Here is a 21,002-nt window from a genome sequence, read left to right on the forward strand (position 1 = left end):
TAGATTGTGGAAAGTAAGATGGAAGAAAGATAATATGAACGGAAGTACAGTAAACAAAATGAAAGGGGTTGCAGATAGGAGCCCAAAGGACTCTGTAGAGAACCTTCGGTAGCGCCTACAGTGTACCGCGTGGGGTGACATATGCCACTGATTGCGAGTTTGCGAAAGATGCTTATAAAATGCAATGACAAGGAAGCATGGAGTTATATTTGTTTTGGTAAAATAGGTACTGATATTTGTTAGGTGTTTTTGTTCGCATGAAGTGTGTTTTCTTTCAGGTAAATTACGAACCTTTATATATGAGCCTATTTTCCAGCATACAATCTAACTTCATCTATCGTTGTCTCTAAAAGTTCCTCAGTTTCTACAAGTTCACCGGTTAGATTTATATAGGCTGGTCCTATGAGTGCTTATAAAATTTCCTGTACGCTGTGCAAATAAATTATACTTTTTGGAAATTCATATTTTCCTTTAAGCATGTATGGATGGTCCTGTGGGTAAGCCAATCAGTAGGCTACATAGCTTAATTCTTGTTTCACTCTTACTTGCTTTGAGTTATCACTGGCTCTTTGTAAACTAAATCTTGCCACCTCCTTATTCCTTATCAGGGACTATTTGGTCACTCAGTAAATATTATGTTGTTTATACTAGCTCTATTCGAAGAAGTCGTCATGCTTGCGGGTTGTGGTAAGTAGAGGGACTTTGGAGACACATCCTCTCCACGCCCTTCTAGACTGCTTGACCGTAGAAGAAATGAGCAGTCTTGCCTTCATGGGCTGCTGAAGAGCAAGAGCCCGTGCCAGCGCGAGACTGGCTTAATCTAGATAGATAGATGGCAGATAGTCTTACCGGCGTTTTCAGTAATTAGCAACCACATGTGATTGGAAAACGTGCATTTGGAGAAGTTTTTAAAGTGAAAAAACCCAGAGTGGAAACGTAAAGATATTTATTTTTCGTAAAAGTTGAGTGGAATGCTTTAGATGATGTATTACCTTCGTAGATACTAGGAGATAGAGGCAACTGCATTGGGTAAGCTGCAATTATTTCCGAAGAATGTTTCATTTTCCAACTATCCTATTGCAGCTATCATAGACGAAAGACGGTTAAGACTTACACGTTATCATAATCTTTGACATTCTTTTGAAAGTATTTCTTTTACACTCTCGAATATACCCAAGTTTTTGCATTTCCAGTTCCTGGGGAAATTATAATACTGCTTAAAAGCCCATTTTCCGATACCTTTCTTGCATATTCACTCCATGTGAGTTTATATAAATTCATGTTTATGCTGTCAAGTTTTCGGTGGCTAGACTGTAGTTCTGTAACGAGACAATTGTGGGAGAAAATGTGGCATTATAATCAAAGTTGATCCGGTGGAGGTAATTCCCATTTTACCATTTATACTCACGCAATTTGTTTAAAAAATATGCATTTATTTCAAGACACGTACATTTCTATTGGTGGCGGACGTTTCATTGTTTGTTTTTGCAGGGCGCCTTGTTATTTTAACAGAACTGTGTCAAGGTCAAAGAGGTTATACAATTATAGCGGCTTTGGAATACAAGTACTAACGTTCTAGATTAAGTTACACAGCTTTTGGATCTTGTCAGGAGGAGTAAATAAAAAGAATATTTCTTTCCTTGATTGTGAAAATGTTAGACCAAATGCAGCGGCTGATCTGTTAAAAAAAACTGTTTTGTTATTTGAGCATCGAACGTTTTCTTTGAAGAAACATTTTTTTTCTCGTTACTCCTCATGACTTTCAGCTTCTTGAAAATAAATACATATACATTTACTAAGCTATTTTAGAAATGTATTATAATTGGAGATACCCTTTACTTTTATGAAAATACAGTGAAAGCGAAAGTGTATGGCCTTTGTTTTTCTGCAAATACTCACATGAACGTGGCTTAAATGTCTGTCATTCGGAATAACTGTTGAGTTTCGATACTCTTCAAGTTTATTGTCGCGGCTTGTGTCATGAGAAATTTTAATATTTGGAGTAAATCCACAGCAAAATGCTAAATTATTCAATTAATTAAGAATCATGTATGTCATGTAATGTCACATGTTTATGATTTTTATAAAATGTAGTAGAATATTGTTGGTAGAGGAGACATTCTAATCGCAGTCGAGGTCATGTTAAGACATACGAACACAAACATGAACGAGCGGTCAGAAGCGCTTTCGCTCTCGAGAAACTCACACCCAATTGAATAATATTAATTTTTATGATTTTTATAAAATGTAGTAGAACAGCTCGTGGAGAGTGGACATTCTAATCGTAGTCGAGGTCATCTTAAGACATACGAACACAAACATAAGCGAGCGTTCAGAGGCGCTTTCGCTCTCGAGAAACTCGCACCCGACTGAATGAGGCTGGATCGTGCTGCCATCTATTATCAAGAAAGCGCAGGCGCAGACACCCCTCCCCTGAGGGGGGATGAGGGCAGGAAGACTCCCTCCCTTCCCCGGCCGTCACTCTGACTGGCTGCTGCTGCCAGTCAGTCAACTTCCGTCACCCCTGTGGAAGTGAGGTGCGAGAAACTGCTCCCCAGAAAATAGCTCTCTCCCTCCCGAGGATTTACAAATTGATTTTCCAGCAGTGCTGTGTGTGTGTGTGTGTGGTACCGATGGTGAATTGAGTGTTGTGCTCCCGCGCGCGAGAGGAAATAACCCGTCATTTTTCCATCACTAATGTGTAAAAATGGCCGAAACCGAAATTCCCAACAACGATGTCGAAAACTTGAAGGCAGCGGGAAAAGAAGGTGGGTGGGTGTTGGCACTGTCACTCTCTCTCTCTCCCTCTCTCTCTCTCTCTCTCTCGCGATCGCGGTGTTTATTCCCTTGCTCATATTCGCGTTAGAACTGTCAGTTAAATCTTCCTGAAGTGGAAATAGTTCAGTTTTGTTGACGGGACGTCGCGTGAAAGTGATGTAGGGAGGAGGAGGAGGAGGAGGAGGTCGAGACTCAAAATCCCGAAGAGGAAGATGATGATGATGGGGTTTTGTGTTGTTCAGGTGGAAGGAGGAACTCAGTCTAGCATGAAGGGGAAATTAAAGAATTAAAAAGAAATGTCATCGAGGAGCCTTTGTTACATTTTTCGAAGATCATTTACAGGGGGAATAATTTTTTCTGGGCCAGAAATTTGTGATGATTAAAAGTATAGGTTTTGCTTTGACTAGGCGAAATGTGGTCGGCGATAGGCCAGCCTAATCATTATAAGAAATAATTAAAAATGACAATAAACCGGGAACATGTATTAGTATATTTTTAAAGATTAATTCACCTCGAATAGTTTTTGCCGGACCAGAAATTCATTCCGATGAAAGTATAGCTTTTGCTTTGACTAGCCAGGCGTGAAATGTGGTTGGCTGTAGGCCAGCCTATTCTGTATAGAAAATAATTAAAAATTACAATAGAATGTATTGTCAAAGCCATATTTTAGGCCAATATCGAACCCAAATTGGCACTAGTCATTTGTGTGTGTGAGATAATAGTATCACGGCTCCAAGACATTCCAAAGGTTTATGCCCAGATCTATTCTTTCTTTGTCTCCCGATTTACCTTCTTTTACTTCTTTCTATATAACACTGTATTCTTCGGAAGCTCGAATCTCGAGTCAGTAGCCCCTGTGGTGGGCTTGTTTCATATGAATGGGGTTCATCTTCTGAATAATAACAACGATAGTAGGCCTGTTGCTGGACCCTGAAATTGCCACTTACATATGTTTAGGTGTACTGTAGGCGACTCCATGATAATTGTCAAGCCCACAGTATCCAATCTTGATGGCCTGGTGAGCCATGATGCGTATTTTAGACAATACATTTTAATAGGCAGTCATTGCAACCCAGATATTATTATTATTATTATTATTATTATTATTATTATTATTATTATTATTATTATTATACTCTGAAGATAAACCCTATTCGTTTGGAAAGAGACTGCAGGGGCCATTGACTTGAAATTCAAGCTTCCAAAGAATAATGAGTTCATTGAAAGAAGTAATAGAAGGTAATAGGAAATGTAGAAAGAACAGATCAGTTAATAGGAAAGAAAAAATAAAAATTAATAAACAAATAGATGAAAATGTATGTGGATTATTACAGTACAAGAATTGTTTTATGGTAGTACTGCATTGCATCTTCACTTGAATTCTTGAGGTTCCAATTGCACAGCATCCTCAGGGAGACAGTTCCACAGTCCAACAGTGTGAGGAATAAAAGACCTCTGGAACCGAGTAGTTTGACTGGTAGGCTGTTTTACTGCATATTTGTGATGCTGTTCATCAAATCCAGTGGCTCTTGGCAGGAAAATTGGATCAGGGATCAATTGTGAAATGAAAGATCTTTGTTAACACTCACAATTGATCCTTGATCCGTGGGTAATCATATCCCAATGAATCTTTTTGCTCTATTTAGTACATTTTACATCATAAATTGTATATATTTAGATAGTTTATGATAATGAGTTTCATTGAGTCACTCAGTGACAGAAATAGTAAAGTCTGCACTTTAATTTGTTTTTATTGTATAATGTTACTTTCATACCAGGGATTGATGTTGGAGGTAAGTAGTCTCCTTATGGTGGATATAGAAAAGGGGAAGTTTTGATAATGGTGGGAACAGTCCCTAACACTGCTTCTGATTGGAAGCTTAGTAATCCATATTTCTATTGTTCAGTGTTACTTGGGGGATGTAGAGGAGGAACCCCCAACAGAATGCAGAATAGGGAGTCAGGGCTACTGTGGCCAAGTAGACATTTGAATATGAGCCTTAGCCTAACCTAACCTTGGGTACTGTGCCCTGACCCCAAGTAAGTCATTACCCCTCGCTCTGCTTTCTACCCACCCCCAGGTAGGTCAGGGCACAGAACCTTAAGTCAGGTTAGGTAAGGACATAGCATTCCAGGAAAGGTTAGGTTTTTTTGTCAGCAGAACCTCTGTCTGTCAATGTCACCTGGCTCCCAGAAAAGCACAAGAAACTCTGTTTACTAGCTGAATGTTTCAGTGGTCACATCTTTGGGGCTGTGGGGGCCTGATACTAAACATGGCATTTGTTCATTATAAAAATTTTTTGGTTTTACTATGAAAATTTTTTTTTCTCCACTTCGGTATGGTGAACAATTTTTCAGTATTTTATTTAAATCACTATTTACTTAAAATGCTTAGCTTTTGGGAAGCAGTCTTCCCATTTTTAGGGAGCAAAGTGCTAATTGAAAGCTATGAAATTTGGTTGATATTGATATTCTCTAACATCCAAATTATGTAAATTATTCACGATGTAAAATATACACACATGATAGGGTTTCCCTTTCGGTCACAAAGATATTTTTATCAAAAGCTGTATTTCTAAAATTATAGTTTATCCAGTAAACCTTACAACATTGTTGGTTTGAGCATTGAGAGAAATTATAGTCCAGTATTACACAAAAAGTTACAAACTTTACAAGTAATCTGGACCAAGTTACCAGTGATATTCACCTGAATGTCACCAAGAGACCCTAACTTAATTTTTTCTTCACAAACAAAAATTTTGTTTTTCTTTATTATTAGTTGTTTAAATGCCTATCCAGTCCTTGACATTCTTCAGAATGTCATTCAACTTCTCTTTTGTGACCTTGATATCAGTAATGGAAAAGTAAAAATTGTTTCATCTTGCAAATCATTGAAACTGACCCCATGTCCTTATAGGCCAATAGATGATCTTGTCATATAAATACAAAATAGGATTGAACTTCACACACACTTCCTTGAGCTGTTTCTGTTCTTATTGCTTCATAAGATGAATGGGAATTTCCAACCTGTGCACAGTACATCCGAGCCAGTAATTTCCAAATAGGCTACTCAGGGCCTCAGTAATTTCAGTAGAGCTTAAATAATTTGGAAGTAGATTATATACTGTTATATCATAAGCCATACCATACCAAGATCAAATAAAAATGAGCTTGTCATGTGCCCTGTGATAGAGCACAATGTATATTTATTCCCCATACGGGGGTAGGGCTATCAGTACACCTCATGCAGTGTTCATTCCTTTTAGCTTACTGTACCTCCATTCATGTTCTCTTTCTTCCATCATACTTTCCATCCTCTCCTATTTTCCATCCTACTTTCCACCCTCTCCTAACAACTGATTCCGTGCATAACTGCAAGGTTTTCCATCTGTTACACCCTTCAAACCTTTTTAATGTCAGTTTCCATTTCAGCACAGAATGACCTCATAGGTTCCAGTGCTTGGCCTTTGGCCTAAATCCTATATTCTATTTTAATATAAGCCTAGCCTATATTTATATTCAGCAATGGGTGCTTGGTATCATATTAACTTAGGCCATATTATCTCACTTATAAACATTCATAAGATGATCATCACTGGCAATTAGGAAATTCAAGTTTCTGTGATCATCACAAGAAATATTTATATCTCCATTTGTTGTCATAAATGAAAACATGAGGATAAGTCTAATCTATAGCCTAGCTAATGCTTGTATTTTATTAACTTTTTCAAGTCCGGTTATATAGTTTTGTATGTGCGGTACACCTCTCTTCAACACTAACACCTGATCGCTTACTACTTACTAAATCACTAAGAACCAGAACTAACTTATATGCCCAGTTGAAGTTTTTTTTACATTCAGCTAGTTTGGCAGTCGATAAAATTCCAGTAGCTCACTAATGACAAGTGCATTATGATTTTGAGGATCTTCCGTCCATAGGTTAAAGAACAGGTAGACACTTTCATTGTCAACATGTCGGTAGATCCCAGTGGTATTTCAACTTCCTCCCAAAAATATTCATCACCTGACCATATGGAGGTCTGTATAGAACAAAAAGGGATATTCTCTCACTTGCACTTTTGACATTTTGTGTGAGGTAATCATGAATAGGTAGGTATCAGAGTTCTCTCCAAAATTTCAAGATGAAAAAAGCGGACTCCCCCTGCAGCCTCTCACAGGATATGAAAAAGTAAGCGCATGAGGGATCATTTCAGTTTTCGAAGGAGTTTCAGTGGTATTAAGCCTTGTTTCAGAGCATACCAAAAGACTCATAAATTATCAACTCAGATCTGCATTTTTTGTATTACTGTACCAGCGGATTGAATATTTACATAACCACTGCTTAACATGTTGAGATTTGTATCGTGATCAGTATTACTACTGTTTTCAATATCTCCACATCCAGTACTATGTAATTTCTCCGGTTCATCTTATGTATTTTATCTTGCCTTTTCTGTCTCGTACAATTTATACACTTGACCAGATTTGAACTGCATCCTTTAATGTGCATTTCTTGTCATGTTGTATGTAAATCTGAGAAAAGCATCAGGACAGTACACGATACCTGTCACACAAAGCCATTCATAACAACTTTAGCGCGTCATTATCATGACTGGCCTTTCCAATTACAAGATCACATTTTAGAATGACGTGGGTACTCCCAGCTCAAAAGCTATAAAAAGATTGTCTTTCTTACATCAGAAATTGACATTAGATATCAGTTGTTTGTTCAGCCCATGCATCAACCACATCATCTGCTTCCCCATAAACATTCCAAATTATTTTTACTTTGTTCTCCAATTTTTTTTACCGCTACCTACCACCATGTGAGGTATCCCAGTTGGTGCATTATCTCTGCTGCCTCTATCAGCAAAATTAATACCAACATTAACCATAAGAGGCAGACCTCATCTTAGTCATTGGAATATCTTCAGAGGCATTAGCAATGCACTTTTCATCTTGTTTACTACCTGAAGCCTGTGTAGACCTTATTACTAACACTGTAGATTCCTTTCCGTGACTTATCTACATACATTATCTTCTCTATATAAGGAGCTGTCACCCTCCTCACTTAAACTTCCAACAATTCAGTCGTATTGAGGTAAGCGGTTCTGGGGTCAGCATATCAGATTTCAAGTCAGCATCCCATCAAAAATTCACAAATCCTTTCCATTAATTGTCTTTTCCTTATAACAGTTACAGTTGGAAAAAATCAGCGTTCCCCTTTTGCTAGCCATAATACAGCATCGTGCTAACCATATTGAGGCATCAGTGGCTCACATATTTTCTAATACGGTAGTGCCACTTTCATGTAAAACACAAGTAATTCCAAAGAAAAACTAAAGTAGGAGATTTGGTTCCTCAGTACGCAGGAAAAGTAGTCAAGCATGTCTTCTCTTTACTGTTCTAGGTTCTACCCATAATTGCTCGCAACAGTTGTGCCTTTGTATTTCATTTTGTCTTGCTAGTTCAAATCTGTTGTGATAAAATCTTGAGAGGTGCCAAATTTACTTCATGCAAGAGGTTGATAAAACTACCACTTGCCACTCACTAGGCAGCACAACTTCTTGCACAGAGGGCATTCCTCTGCTGTGATCACAATTATGTCCAAAGATTTCTAACTTGTGTGAAGGTTGCCCGCCTGTGATTGCTAGCGCATTCAGATAATCAACAGCCCCTAGTTCAGTTTAGGTTTGGGTGTATCCCTATAACGTACTTATTTTTTATTCTTACCCAAGCCAAAAATCCTGCTCCCCCAGTGTGATCCCCCAAAATTGTTCACTAAATTTTCATTGAACATAGAAGTGCATTGCTCCTGTGTGTATTTGTAAATAAAGCTGTGCTTATTTATGATTTTACCATGTTTTGGGGTTATAACTCCAAAAATGGCTCACTTTCCAACTGAAATGACTAACTTTAAATCAGACAAAAAAAACATTGAAGAAACCACATTTCAGTGTCCACACCAATTAGGGATAGAAACAATAATTTACCCAGTCAAGCTGTAACCTATGAGTAGACCACACGTAGAGTTCCAGTATTTAGGACCATTTCCCTTATGACGTGCACTTTTGGTCTGTTTGGCAGACTTGATTCATTTGTCAGTAATAGATTCTGATATTCATGAGTAATTTGTATTTTGCTAAAAGTATTTCTTATGGAAAGCAATTCATTAAGTTCTTGTTTGCCTCGTAAGTTGTTCCATCTTTATAGTTCTTGGGGCAACTTATTGAATAGCCAGGGTATCAAGTGTTCAGTATCTTTGCTGCATCTTAGCTACGTTAATCCACATAGGCTATGTCCATACTTTGCCTGATATCCAGCAGGCTTACTTAGGATGGGTGCTACTTTTCATTATTAATTGCATGCTGTATTAATCATACTAAGTAACATTGGGAAATGGCTGAGTAGACCCTTATAGAGAGTATTATGATAATGGTATTAATTTATGTATCAGCATTGGTGAAATTCGACAATAGTTCTATGCATTTCTTAGTTAGCCACTTACCTCCTATTTTACTGAAACCTGTTAATAATACCAGCCAAATCTATCCTAGGGTACTATCCTTGTTGTATAATTACAGTTGTCTAACTTCCAGTACAGTACTTAATGTAATTCACTGCTTAGCTCAAGAGGTACAGTTGGGTTTTAATGCAGTTTTCTCACCCATCTGTCCCCTGTCCTTGCCCAAAGTCAAACCTGGCTCCCTCCCTTGGTAGGCAAGAATACAGCCAGTATCATTTGTTTGTACCCCTTGTTTCCTCCTTGCACGTGGGGAAGCTTGATGTGCAAGTTCACAACCTTTATGCTTAATTCTATAATAATGGATGCTTGTGAAAAATAATTACAGTAGTTATGATAATAAAGGTGTGTAATTGTTGTCTCCTGGTTAGATTATACTCAAAGGATAGTTAAATGTTTTTTACAAGCGTTAGGTCCTAATGTACGATTGTAATCAGTCAAAAAACAAAAAAAGCTTTTGACAATAGCCTATGCATGTAGTCTAAGTGATTGAAGTCACATCTTTGGAAATACAGTACAGTAGTATATATAGAAATTTCTGACCATTCGAACTACATAAGGTAATCCACACACACTGATTATTTGTTGACATTTTTATAGCTTTCTTAAAAAGATAAAGGATAGAGGAACTAGAGAAACTTTAAAAAAAATATATGCCATATCAACCCAATTTAGAAGGAATTGGAGTACCATGGCTAGGCTAGCACCAGGGGTTCAGAAATAGCCCCCGATACGCACTTAAGAATCAAGTGTGGGTTAATGTATAAAAAATTAATTTCTCAACAACAGGGAAATCATTAAAATTGATGAACGGATAACAGATGTGTCATTTTCCTCTATGCAGTATATATATATATATATATATATATATATATATATATATATATATATATATATATATATATATATATATATATATATATATATATATATATATATATATAAGTGAAACAAACAATAAGTGCCATACAGTATATTGGTAAATTACAATTACAAAATGTTCTTTGCAGTGTTTGTTTGGCCGTAGGTGCATACTTGCTACCTTTACTTTTCATCAGTTCTTTTATTTTCTTTTGTAGCTATCCGACTTCTTTATTTAGCTTCACCTCAGATTTAGGAACAAATTTTATATGAAATTATAGAAGAGTAACTTGAAGGTCTTTGTTAAGTACTGATGCTTTATTTATGCAATACAGTACTGTCAGTATACGTATATTCTTTAAATGGGAGTAAGAAAGAGAATAGGTAGCCTGCATGAAATTGGATGAGGTAAATAAATTCAGTGCCCTTTTAGTAATTTGATTACTAACAAAAAAGGAAGAGATTATTAAGAGGTTTGACTGCAGGCTCTTAAGGTTCATGGCCAGAGTACCGTACCTTGGTTAGATCATAATATGAATGAAGAAATGCCCTGAAAACAGACTTTGGTGTGAAAGATTGAATCTTTTGGACATGTGATAAAAAACTGATGAACAGTTTATTAGAGTAGCATTAGTTTTGAATGAGAAAGGACAAAGACCTGTAGGAATGTCCAGGAAATATGGAAAAAGAGGATAGATGAGGACCAACACTGATGGGAGTTTACATAGAAAGTGCAGCCCGGAAAAGAGAAGAGCTGACATAACATTTATTATAGATGCTGGCGTATGCATTAGCAAGAAATAGATCTGAATATGTATAATAAGATATTGTACAGGCAGTCCCCAGTTTATGACGGGTTCTGTTCTAGCGCTGTGGCGTAAGCGGAAAATCGGCACAACCCGGGACATCACCTAAAATTGTAAGAAAACCGAATTTTTAATTCTTTGGGTGCCTTAAAAATGACATAACCTGCATTTTGATTGAGCTTTTCATAAAAAAACCTCCAAATTTTGATCATTCTGCTGTTTTGGAGTCATATTAAAGTTCTAGTCTTCGGTTGGACTGGCGTCATAAACCCAGAAAATGAGTTGTAACCTGGAAATAATTTTTGATGAATGTATTTAAAGAGCATCGTAACCTTGGAACGGCGTAAGCCGAGTCCAGCGTAACCCGGGGACTGCCTGTATCTAGTCACCAAGTGGCTTGAGGGAACTACTGTAAATGTGACAAGTGAAAAGGTCCTGTGTTCACCAGCAACAGCATGCATCCACTAATCTGTATTATTAAAAGGAGAGGATGTATAATGGCAGCAATTGAATGTCCAGCAGGGGGGTGGATGACATGTATTTAGAATTGGGGTTGGCCAGGATACTGGTGGTTCTTGTGGAGTAGTATCCTGAGATGATGGATCTAGCTAGCTAAATGCCAATACAGTTCTGTATTTCTTCCTCATTAATATATCAGGTCTCAGCCATCGTGCAGTTATGCCAGAAGCCTGCCATCTAATGGGGTTACGTGGATGACATACCTATTGATTAATTGTGACAGGTAAGCATGGGCAAACAGGAAGTGAATGATAAAGGGCTCTGCTGAGCCAGGATAATACCCCAAACAATTAGCATGGCCTGCAGAGTTCTAAGTAAGTTGGGATTAATAATATCAGCTGGTAAGGAGAGAGCCAGCTAGTGTCATAGAACAAGAATTGCACTGCTTAAGAAAACACAGAATTAATGCACACATTCTTACCCATGAGTGTCACATCTTAAAGCATTTGTGATAGAGAAAAGAAACTACTGAGATCAAAGTCAGTAGATGCCACACTACAAGCTGAATATTTTAACAGAAGAGGAAAAAGTCTGCCAGGTGCACATTTAATGAAAACGGTGATTAGCCTAAGTGTAAATGAACAAAAAATAAAGAGAAACTGCATGAAAAACCACAGCTGTAGGCATAACAGTGAGAAAGATGTAGCATCCAAGAAATACGATGTAAGATGAAATCCTAAGCATATAATTTGAAAAATCTGGTCATGATGCTCATTCTGGAAGATACAAACACAGGAAGGATATGAAGGAAAGAAAACCTGACAGAAAACATCTTCTAGGGCAAGCAGAAGCATACTGAATAAAACACTGAACGAAAGAACAGTTCCTATCCCAGTGTCTCGCCAAGTGTAATCTTTAGCTGATGACCTTGTACGTTTTTGAAATTTGTGGTATATCCTCATCATTATTATTATTATTATTATTATTATTATTATTATTATTATTATTATTATTATTATTATTCAGAAGATGAAACCTATTCATCTGGAACAAGCCTGCAGGAGCCATTGGCTTGAAATTCAAGCTTCCAAAGAGTAATGGTGTTCATTAGGAGGAAGTAAGACAAGGTAAAGGGAAATACAGAAAGAAGAGACCCCACTTATTAAAAAAGAAAAAAAAAATTAATAAATTAACAAATAGATAAAAATGTATTAAAATGCAAGGAGAATAGTATTTGGGTAGTAATTTATTGCACCTTTGCTTGAACTTCTGAAGTTCCAGTTGCACAACTTCCTGTGGGAGGCTGTTCCACAGTCCAACATTGTGAGGAATAAAGGATCTCTGAAACTGAGAAGTTCAACAGCGAGGCACATTTACTGCATATTGGCTGAGGGCAGCTTCATTTCTCAAAGCTGATGGCAGCTTCATTTCTCAAAAGTGGAGACTTTATTACACCCACAAATGTTACATCATTGGCATACTGAACAATCTTGTCTTCAAAGCCAACAACCATATCACTTGTATGCACTAAAAATAAAAGTGGACCAAGAACACTGCCCTATGGAACTCCAGACACAATAGGTCTTGGTTCATTAAAGATCCTGTCCACAGCAACTCGCTGCTGCCTACTTGTAAAGAAATCTTGAAGTAATCCTAACATAACCACCCTCTCCAAAATACTGTTTATAAATAAGTGCCTTGTGGTTTACTAAATTGAAAGCACCATTAAAATCTATCTGAATTACTCGGCACTCAAAAACTTTATTAAGGTTCCCTTGCAAAAAGCATGTTAAGTCTAAAAGAGCATCACAGGTACCCAGCTGCTTCCTATATGCATGCTGACTATCAGCTAACAATCCTTTAGATTCAACATATTTATAAAGTGGCTTAAAAATAAGTTTTTCAGCAACTTTGGAGAGCACAGGGAGAATAAAGATTGTCCTATAGTTACGGCAGTCTGCAGATATGCCACTTTTTGGAACAGACCCTGTATTACTAAGCTTGCTCTCATCCGCAAAGATACTATGTTGACATAAAAATCCATAGAATATACTAAACTTGGGAGACAACACACTAGAAACTTTTTCAAAAAACAAAGGGAAGAAACCATCGGGGTCGTCTCCACCCCAGCTATCAAGATTATCTAGAAAATCCTAAGATCCTTGGAGCAAAATGCAAATTTTGTAAGAAGAGGTTCAGGATGACAATTATCAGGGAGAGGAACATCATCAGCTGATTGCTTAGCTTCAAAAGCTTGATGAAGCAGTTCAGTCCTTTCCCTAGGGACAGTAACCAATCCACCATCATCTGTTGGTAGTGGTGGATGGAAGAAGAGCATGACCCAAAGATAGATGATGCCAATTTGGTCCACCACAGGTGAGGCAGAGTAATTCTTTCAAGTTTCCTCCTCAAGGAATTTTTGTAATTTCTCTCGGTAGTATGGTAAGTTCTATTTGCAGTGCGGCAAGACTTAACAAAAATTGTGTAATTTTCATTTGAAATATTTTGTCTCCATGCATTGAATTTGGTCTGTTTGTCATGGTAGGCTCGTCTACATATATCATCAAACCATGGCTGGTCATTTGCCCTAGAATTGATAACCTTTCTAGGGGCATATCTAATTAAAATAGCCATCAGCATTTCATTTAACTACTACTTGTGATCAGGCTCTAATATAGCATCTGAAATATTTAGTGCCTGACAAGCTTCAATATTGTGATCCCAATTGGCTATGGATTTCAACCAGACCATTTTTCCAATTGTGGAATTAGGAATATGCTGATAGACAGATATGTCCATCTCAGTGGTGCAACAATCAGAAGTGTCTATGTATTCACAGACCTTCGACTTCACAACAGGTGGAACATCTGTGAATATAAGGTCTAATCTATTACCAGAAATGTGTGTGGCTTCTTCAATTAGCTGGACAAAATCAGAGGATACACTGAAGCCATGTTGATCTGTGGAATTTTAATTTAGCCACTCGCTGTGCTTTGCATCACAGTCTCCACAAATAATGAACAAAGCTTTTGAATCATGTGAAAGAGCCATACTAATCCCCTCCAAAAGACAGTCATATATAGAATTGTCCATACTGTATTTGGATTACAATAAACAGCAAATACATAAACATTGTAGAACTTACTGAAGGGATCTCATAGTTCAAGGGCTTGCTCCAGGATTGCTGTGGAAGGGCACAAGCAATTTGTAGAGGAGGATTGGTTTTTAGGGATAGATCAAGCAAATTGTTTAAATAATAAAAGAAGTCCTGTGACTTTTGATTGCATGTAGTTGTATAGTCAAAATAGTAGACTCCTTCAAAATCAGTCATAAGGCCTTTTTTGCTTAACAATGATATTAAGAGTCACTTTGTTGAAAGTGTTTCTAGTATTAAACATTGGTAAAGTGCTTTAGGCAGTACAGTTTACCCCCCTTGGCCTTGCTCTGAGTAGTTACAGTAGGCCACAGATTTCATAAGTTTAGCAGGAAGCCATATGTATGTTGACCATAGTATGAGCAAGTAGAGGTACAGTAGTCATTCTTCAGCCTTACTCTCTCATTTCTTAACAGTTTTGATAATGCAGTACAATATACCACTCTCTAAATAATGTCTCTTAGTGGAAGACAGCACATACTGTACTCGATCAGGTAAACAAGCATGCTTTCAGTACTTTGTCCTGTTTATTGTGTCATATGTGTCTGTGAAGTTATTTGAGTGCTCTTTCTCCCTGGTTTGTTGGCTCAGTTCTTTGATACTGCATAAGGCTTCTTTTATTATATATAGCAGTGGTGGCAATAGGGTTTCTTATGTCATTGATTACCCTTGAAGCATCAGAAAGCTGATTGAGACCCTGCAGTATTTCTTCTTTACACTTTTGTGTTATATCAAAATTTGTTAATACTGGAGAGAAATGTAGATTTATGGTTTATAATGTTTATAGTTTGTCAGGTAGTTTTACTTGACTTATACAGTAATAAGTAGCTTTATCAGAAGTGCATTATCAAGTGTTTATTAAGCAGAATTTTAATATGCTAATATAGAGTTTTAGGCTTTGTAGGGTGTAGGTTAAAGACATGGGCTGTAGTGATTAGTATAATCACAGTACATTGTTTCATGAGGCAGTTGAGTTTAAAATACAGGATTAGGAATTTGTTTTTATGAATACTGAATATGATGTTTATACCTTATCTAATAAAAGTGCAATATGAAAGCCATTTTATGATACTAGATGTGGCTCTGGCTGGTCTTTCAGGATCCTTATTAGTCCCGTACCCACAGAGTTTTTGGAAATAATTTTTCCCCCCTACTTGACATTGTTTATCCATGTCTCTGCCCCCCATACCTTTTCATTGTGGTTCTTTCTACGTGGTTGAAGGATGGTTACTCAGATTTGGCTGCCTACATAGGCAGGCCGTAATGCATAGCTGTGCATGAAGGAGGTCCTCTGATTAAACTTTGGCAAGTGATCAGAGTTGGGCAAGGTGAAGTCGTGTCAAATGAAACTTAGTACTTTTTACAAACGCATCTAGTTGGGAGAAAATTGCCAGAGTTATCCACTTTGACAAAACCACATTGTGTCACTCAGAATGCTCTTTGAAATTGGTTGGTAGGGGACATACAGTATATTGCTGTAGCAGTGCTCCCAGATTGTTTGTTGCTTTTAACTGGCAGTCAGTTGGGGTTCAGCAGTTTCACCATCTTCATATTTATGGAAAGAGTATTTGTTGTATCAGACGGTTTGTATAAGGACACTGAGTCTTGTAAGCTTTTTTTCCACATATAGATCTATTGAAAGTACTATGCTATCATTTTGCTTTTGCAATCACAGAGGCAGTCTTATGTATTAAGAACCGACTTGTATTGCAGGGTATACTTAAACTGTATCAGGGAACAAGTTGCATGTATCTTCCTCAGCACTTAATAGGTAGTAATAGATGGCTTCGGCTGCATTTTTCTGCTTTTTATACTTCATCATTTCTGTTATTTCTTTTCCCATGTACAGTAGCTGTCCAGCTTCTTGAGGTATATCTTGTTTCAGTTTTCACTCCTTGTTTGTGAACAGTTTATTTAAGCTACCCCAGTGAGAGTATGAATGTACTGTAGTCTGGCTAAACTACTGTATACATATACTGTACATTAAAAGGCATTGGTAGTGCAAAAAGTCATGTACCGTCATGAGACTGATCATTCAGTTTTACGAATAGCAGAATGAGACCCTTATGTTTTAAATGTTTTACTGGTTTTTTTTTATTGCTTTCAGGGATTGTCTGTATAATTCTTTTGGTAGATAAGATGGATATACTGTCTGACTTTGTGTATTATCCAAGGAGGATAATGTTCAATACAGATGGTTTTTGAATGTGGATCAAGTGGCTCTGTAAATCACTGAGATGATGCTTGATTATTTATGAAAATGTCTCTTATTAATTAATTAATTCTTTGGTTGGAAATTCCCTAGCTTTTATCTGTATTGCACTTTACATACGTGTAGTTTTGCAGCTGATGAGTAGGAAAGAACACCAGATGCTCTGGTATGTAATCCAAGCCTTTTATTAGGTTACGAATTTAAACAAAAGAATTGTCAGAGAAAGACGAAGCAATGGTGTATCTCAGGTACTCTCGAGGAAATCTTCAGATACAGGTGTATTTTGTGTTGCTTATGTTAGCATGAACATGGACCCCTCATTCAAAAACATTTTGGTATGGATTTTGAACTGCTACAGGAATGAAATTGCACTAGGCTACGTACACTGCAACCAAAACTTTCTAGGATTCCTCAGGGTGCTCTGATGGTGTTTGCAGTGAAAGTCTTTATGGCGAAGAATAAGATCTTCAGGTTCTGGCTGTTTAAGAAGTTTAAAGGGAAATAATTCCATGTGGTAACATTTCTGTTACCTCTGGGTTCTAGGTTGTGAAACCCTCCATCTGTTGTGGGTAATTGTCATGTTGTTAATATGCAGTGCTCATGGTTACAGTCAGATTCTGTTCTTGACCCTTAGTGGAGATTGGGTCTTGTATCTGTTCGGAGATGCTTACACATTGCTCCTGGAGATATGGATAAGCAGAAAGAGGTTTCCCTCTACAGGATTGTAGTTACCAAAAAGCCACAAATGGGTAAGATATACAACCTGCAAATCTAGCTTCCTTGGATGCAGTTCTGCTGCCTTGCAGAAGACTACTTATTCAAAGGCTAAGGAAAGAAGAGACTTGGATGTGGATGCATTAGGCAGCTCAAGAATCCAAATATGATCAAACAATGGATACAGTGGCCCCATTTTTTTTTTTAACTCCGTTTATCCTGCCAGGAAAGAAGTGGCGATATCTTAATAGCAATTGGACGTTTATCCTGCCGGGAGAGAAGTGGTGATATCTTAATAGCAATTGGACAGCCATAGTGACTACCAGTGTCAGAAGATATTGTCTAGGTGTGTGTGCACCATGTGATAGTCATTGGCTTAGATGCTGGAAATTTGACTTTTAGAGCCATTTAGGATGTTAGAATGAGCAAAAGGTGAAGTGTTTGACACCAATAAGCCATTGAAATGATAAATGCTTCATTACATGTATGAAGAGATAAAGAATTCACTGAAGATTTAATACAGGGGTTCGAATTTTACTTGCAAAGCAAGATGTGGTGCAATAGGTTAACTTTGTTGTAGATGGTTTCGTGTATGTTTCCTGGTTAATTACAGTGCAGGATATGGTTTCCAGCTGGCAGAAGAAGAATTTATCAACCCCAGGGCTTTTTCTCTTTAGGATTGGGTGGCTTAGATGAGTTTTGGGGTTATGTTTTCAAAAGCAAAACTAGCCCAAACACACAATACAAGAAATCAAACCAAAGAAAGCACTGGCAGACTATCCTCACGTTAAGACCACAGGTTTGTTAGCTATGAAAAATACAAATTGATTCAAAATTTGTCCTTTTTCTAATATAGTAAATTTATGCCATTTTCTTTAATTTTGCAAGATTTACATGACATATAGCACATGAATGAATGTTTTTTTAAAATCATGTTGATTGACCAGTCTTATAAAGAATTAATCTTGATCGTTCTTGCAAATAATTGAATGGTAGTTATTTAAGTTGTCATTTCTTATTTTTTAAAAGAACATTGAAGTTCTTTCATATGCGTTTGATTAGATAGGAAAAGAAGCGTAACTTTGGTCTTAGTAAACTGATTGATAGTAGCTATTAGATTATAATAAAACAGGAAGCATTTTTTGTGTTTCAACGATGTGTGTAATTATGACTGACCTAAATACATGGTAGATAGTGACTGATATACCGTATTGAAGAGTATGTCATTTGGTACTGATTGGAGATGTTCTTGTAATCTAGGAATTTTATGGACTTTTATAAATTGCAAAGTACTTACCATCCTGGAATGGTAGGAGATCTCTCAAAGATAATGTGAGATGTGGTGGGAAATAGTTGATGTAATTAGTCTATTTAAGGAATATATTGTTCAATTTGGTATTTTATTTAAACTGCTTCAACAAGCTGGTTTCTTCTAGGTTGATAATGTTCCTGGTCTCCTGCCTCCTTATGACATTTCAGGCATCAGTCTCAGATATTGTCCCGTTCAGGTAGAGTGCAATATGTACTCCCAACATAGTTCTGTTGGAGTGTGTGTGTGTGTGTGTTGTTATGCAGTGGTTTGAAGAGAGGTCCAGTTGTTGTACAGGGAGCATCAATGTAATCATCATTCTTTCCAGACTAGGTTATACTGTGCACCACATAGTATAGATATGCTGTTGAGTCTAAACTGTTTTATATTTTCTCTCAGAAGGCTCAGTTTCACACAATTTTTTAGAAGTTTTATTCCTGCTGTGACCATTTCTGGAATGATCTTCCTAATCTTGAGTTGAATTGTTGGAAGATCAAAAGTTTAAGCATGGATTTTTTTTTTTTTTTTTAAAGCAGGTAGGCATGAGTCTCACTTCACAATTTATTGGCTATTTTCCGTACTTAATTTTGTATGTATTTTATGTTTTTTTTATATATTTATCATTGTTTAATTTTCTGTAAAAGAAAACTATTGAGATGGCTATTTGTCCGTCTGCCCTCAGATCTTAAAAACTACTAAGGCTAGTGGGCTGCAAATTGGTATGTTGATCATCCACCCTCCAAACATCAAACATACCAAATTGCACCCTCTAACCTCATTAGTTTTCATCTTATTTAAGATTAAAGTTAGCCATGATTGTGCTTCTGGCACCACTATAGGTGCTAACAACACAGGCCACCACTGGGTCATAGCTGAAAGTTTCTTGGGCTGTGGCTGAGAGTTTCATACATAATCATAGTTTTTCTTTAATTCTCTGTCTTTATTGGGCTGCTTCCCCTGATGGAGCACTTTGACTTGTAGCAATCTGCTTTTCAAAGTAAGGTTGCAGCTTGGCTTGTAATAATAATATTAAGAATTAGAAGCACGGTAGTAGTAATTATATGAAGCCAGCGGTAGGCTGTTTATTCATTTCTTAAGTTATTTGAAACCACTTTGAGTGCTTTAATGCACTGAATGGGTTGAAAGGAGATTCAACCATATGGAGGACAATGTAATTTCACAAATAACAAGATACTGAAATAATTTTGGCTTCATCTCAAATTGGACAAACTGATTGTAACTAGTTTGACAGATGGATACATAGAGAATATTCCACAAATCCTCAGTTCCTTAATGTTGAGAGGTATTTTATGTGAACATCCAGACTTCAGTTAGCAAGGAATGTCAGGTTTTGGAAACAAGTCACTTTTCAAGGAAAGTTTGTCAATATCAATTTATTGCTTTTAAGAGCAAACCTTATGGGCCAGCCATATGTAAGCTGAGAAATTTAACTTTGTGGTCTGACCAAACAATCTAGTAAATGTAATTTATGCATAAGTAATCTTGATTAAAAGATAAGACCCAATGAATTCCCTTGCCATTCATATAGTGGAACACAGAGTAACCTGGCATCCAGGATGGCATGTTTGTATTGGACTATATCACTTAGGACATTTTGTAAGTAGTACAGTTTTCTGGTAGCATGAGGTTACTGGTTTTCCTGTTGCATTTGTAGTTTTCTGGTAGCATGAGATAGTTCTAGTTTTCCAGTTATAGCTGACAGTGTTATCTTAGGGTGCCATGAAAGAAAGAATGCTGGGGTTAAAGGCAATGTTGTTGTTGTCAAATATTCAGAACCATTGCATAAGGTAAAGTGTTACCTTCACAAAGTACAACTGTGAATGAAAGATTGATGAGAGATTCCATGTTCAGTCCATCTGACTGGGAAGCAAATCATGTAACAATAACATCATCATCTGTTTATTGTAATTATTTTTTCTAGACTAACATTCATGACAGTAGCAAAAAGTTAAAACAGCAAATCATGTAAGAATAACATCATCATCTGTTTATTGTAATTATTTTATCTAGGCTAACATTCATGACAGTAGCAAAAAGTGAAAACAGCAAAGGTTGTAGAATGCTGTCTTGAGGAGAGTGTATAAAAGTGGTTTAGGCTAACTTCAACTCCATTTCCAGTAAGTCATACATGCTGGTCAGTTAACGAGTGAGAGGTACAGTACGTA

General features: G+C 37.0%; 1 protein-coding gene across 33 annotated transcripts in view; it reads left to right on the top strand.

Annotated features, from left to right (window-relative positions):
• The first annotated feature begins 2,506 nt into the window (after positions 1-2,506).
• Positions 2,507-21,002, top strand: part of LOC136843439 (phosphatidylinositol 4-phosphate 5-kinase type-1 alpha-like) — a 350,658-nt gene continuing 332,162 nt past the window's right edge. For 32 of the 33 annotated variants that reach the window (XM_067111961.1, XM_067111936.1, XM_067111944.1 and 29 more), the window contains exon 1: positions 2,507-2,768. In XM_067111961.1, the coding sequence (XP_066968062.1) occupies positions 2,708-2,768 (61 nt within the window). In that variant the 5' untranslated portion in view covers positions 2,507-2,707. The remainder of the gene's footprint in view (positions 2,769-21,002) is intronic. The other variant, XM_067111931.1, reaches the window with a different exon arrangement.

This window comes from Macrobrachium rosenbergii, chromosome 11 (assembly GCF_040412425.1).
Source record: "Macrobrachium rosenbergii isolate ZJJX-2024 chromosome 11, ASM4041242v1, whole genome shotgun sequence".
NCBI lineage: Eukaryota > Metazoa > Arthropoda > Malacostraca > Decapoda > Palaemonidae > Macrobrachium > Macrobrachium rosenbergii.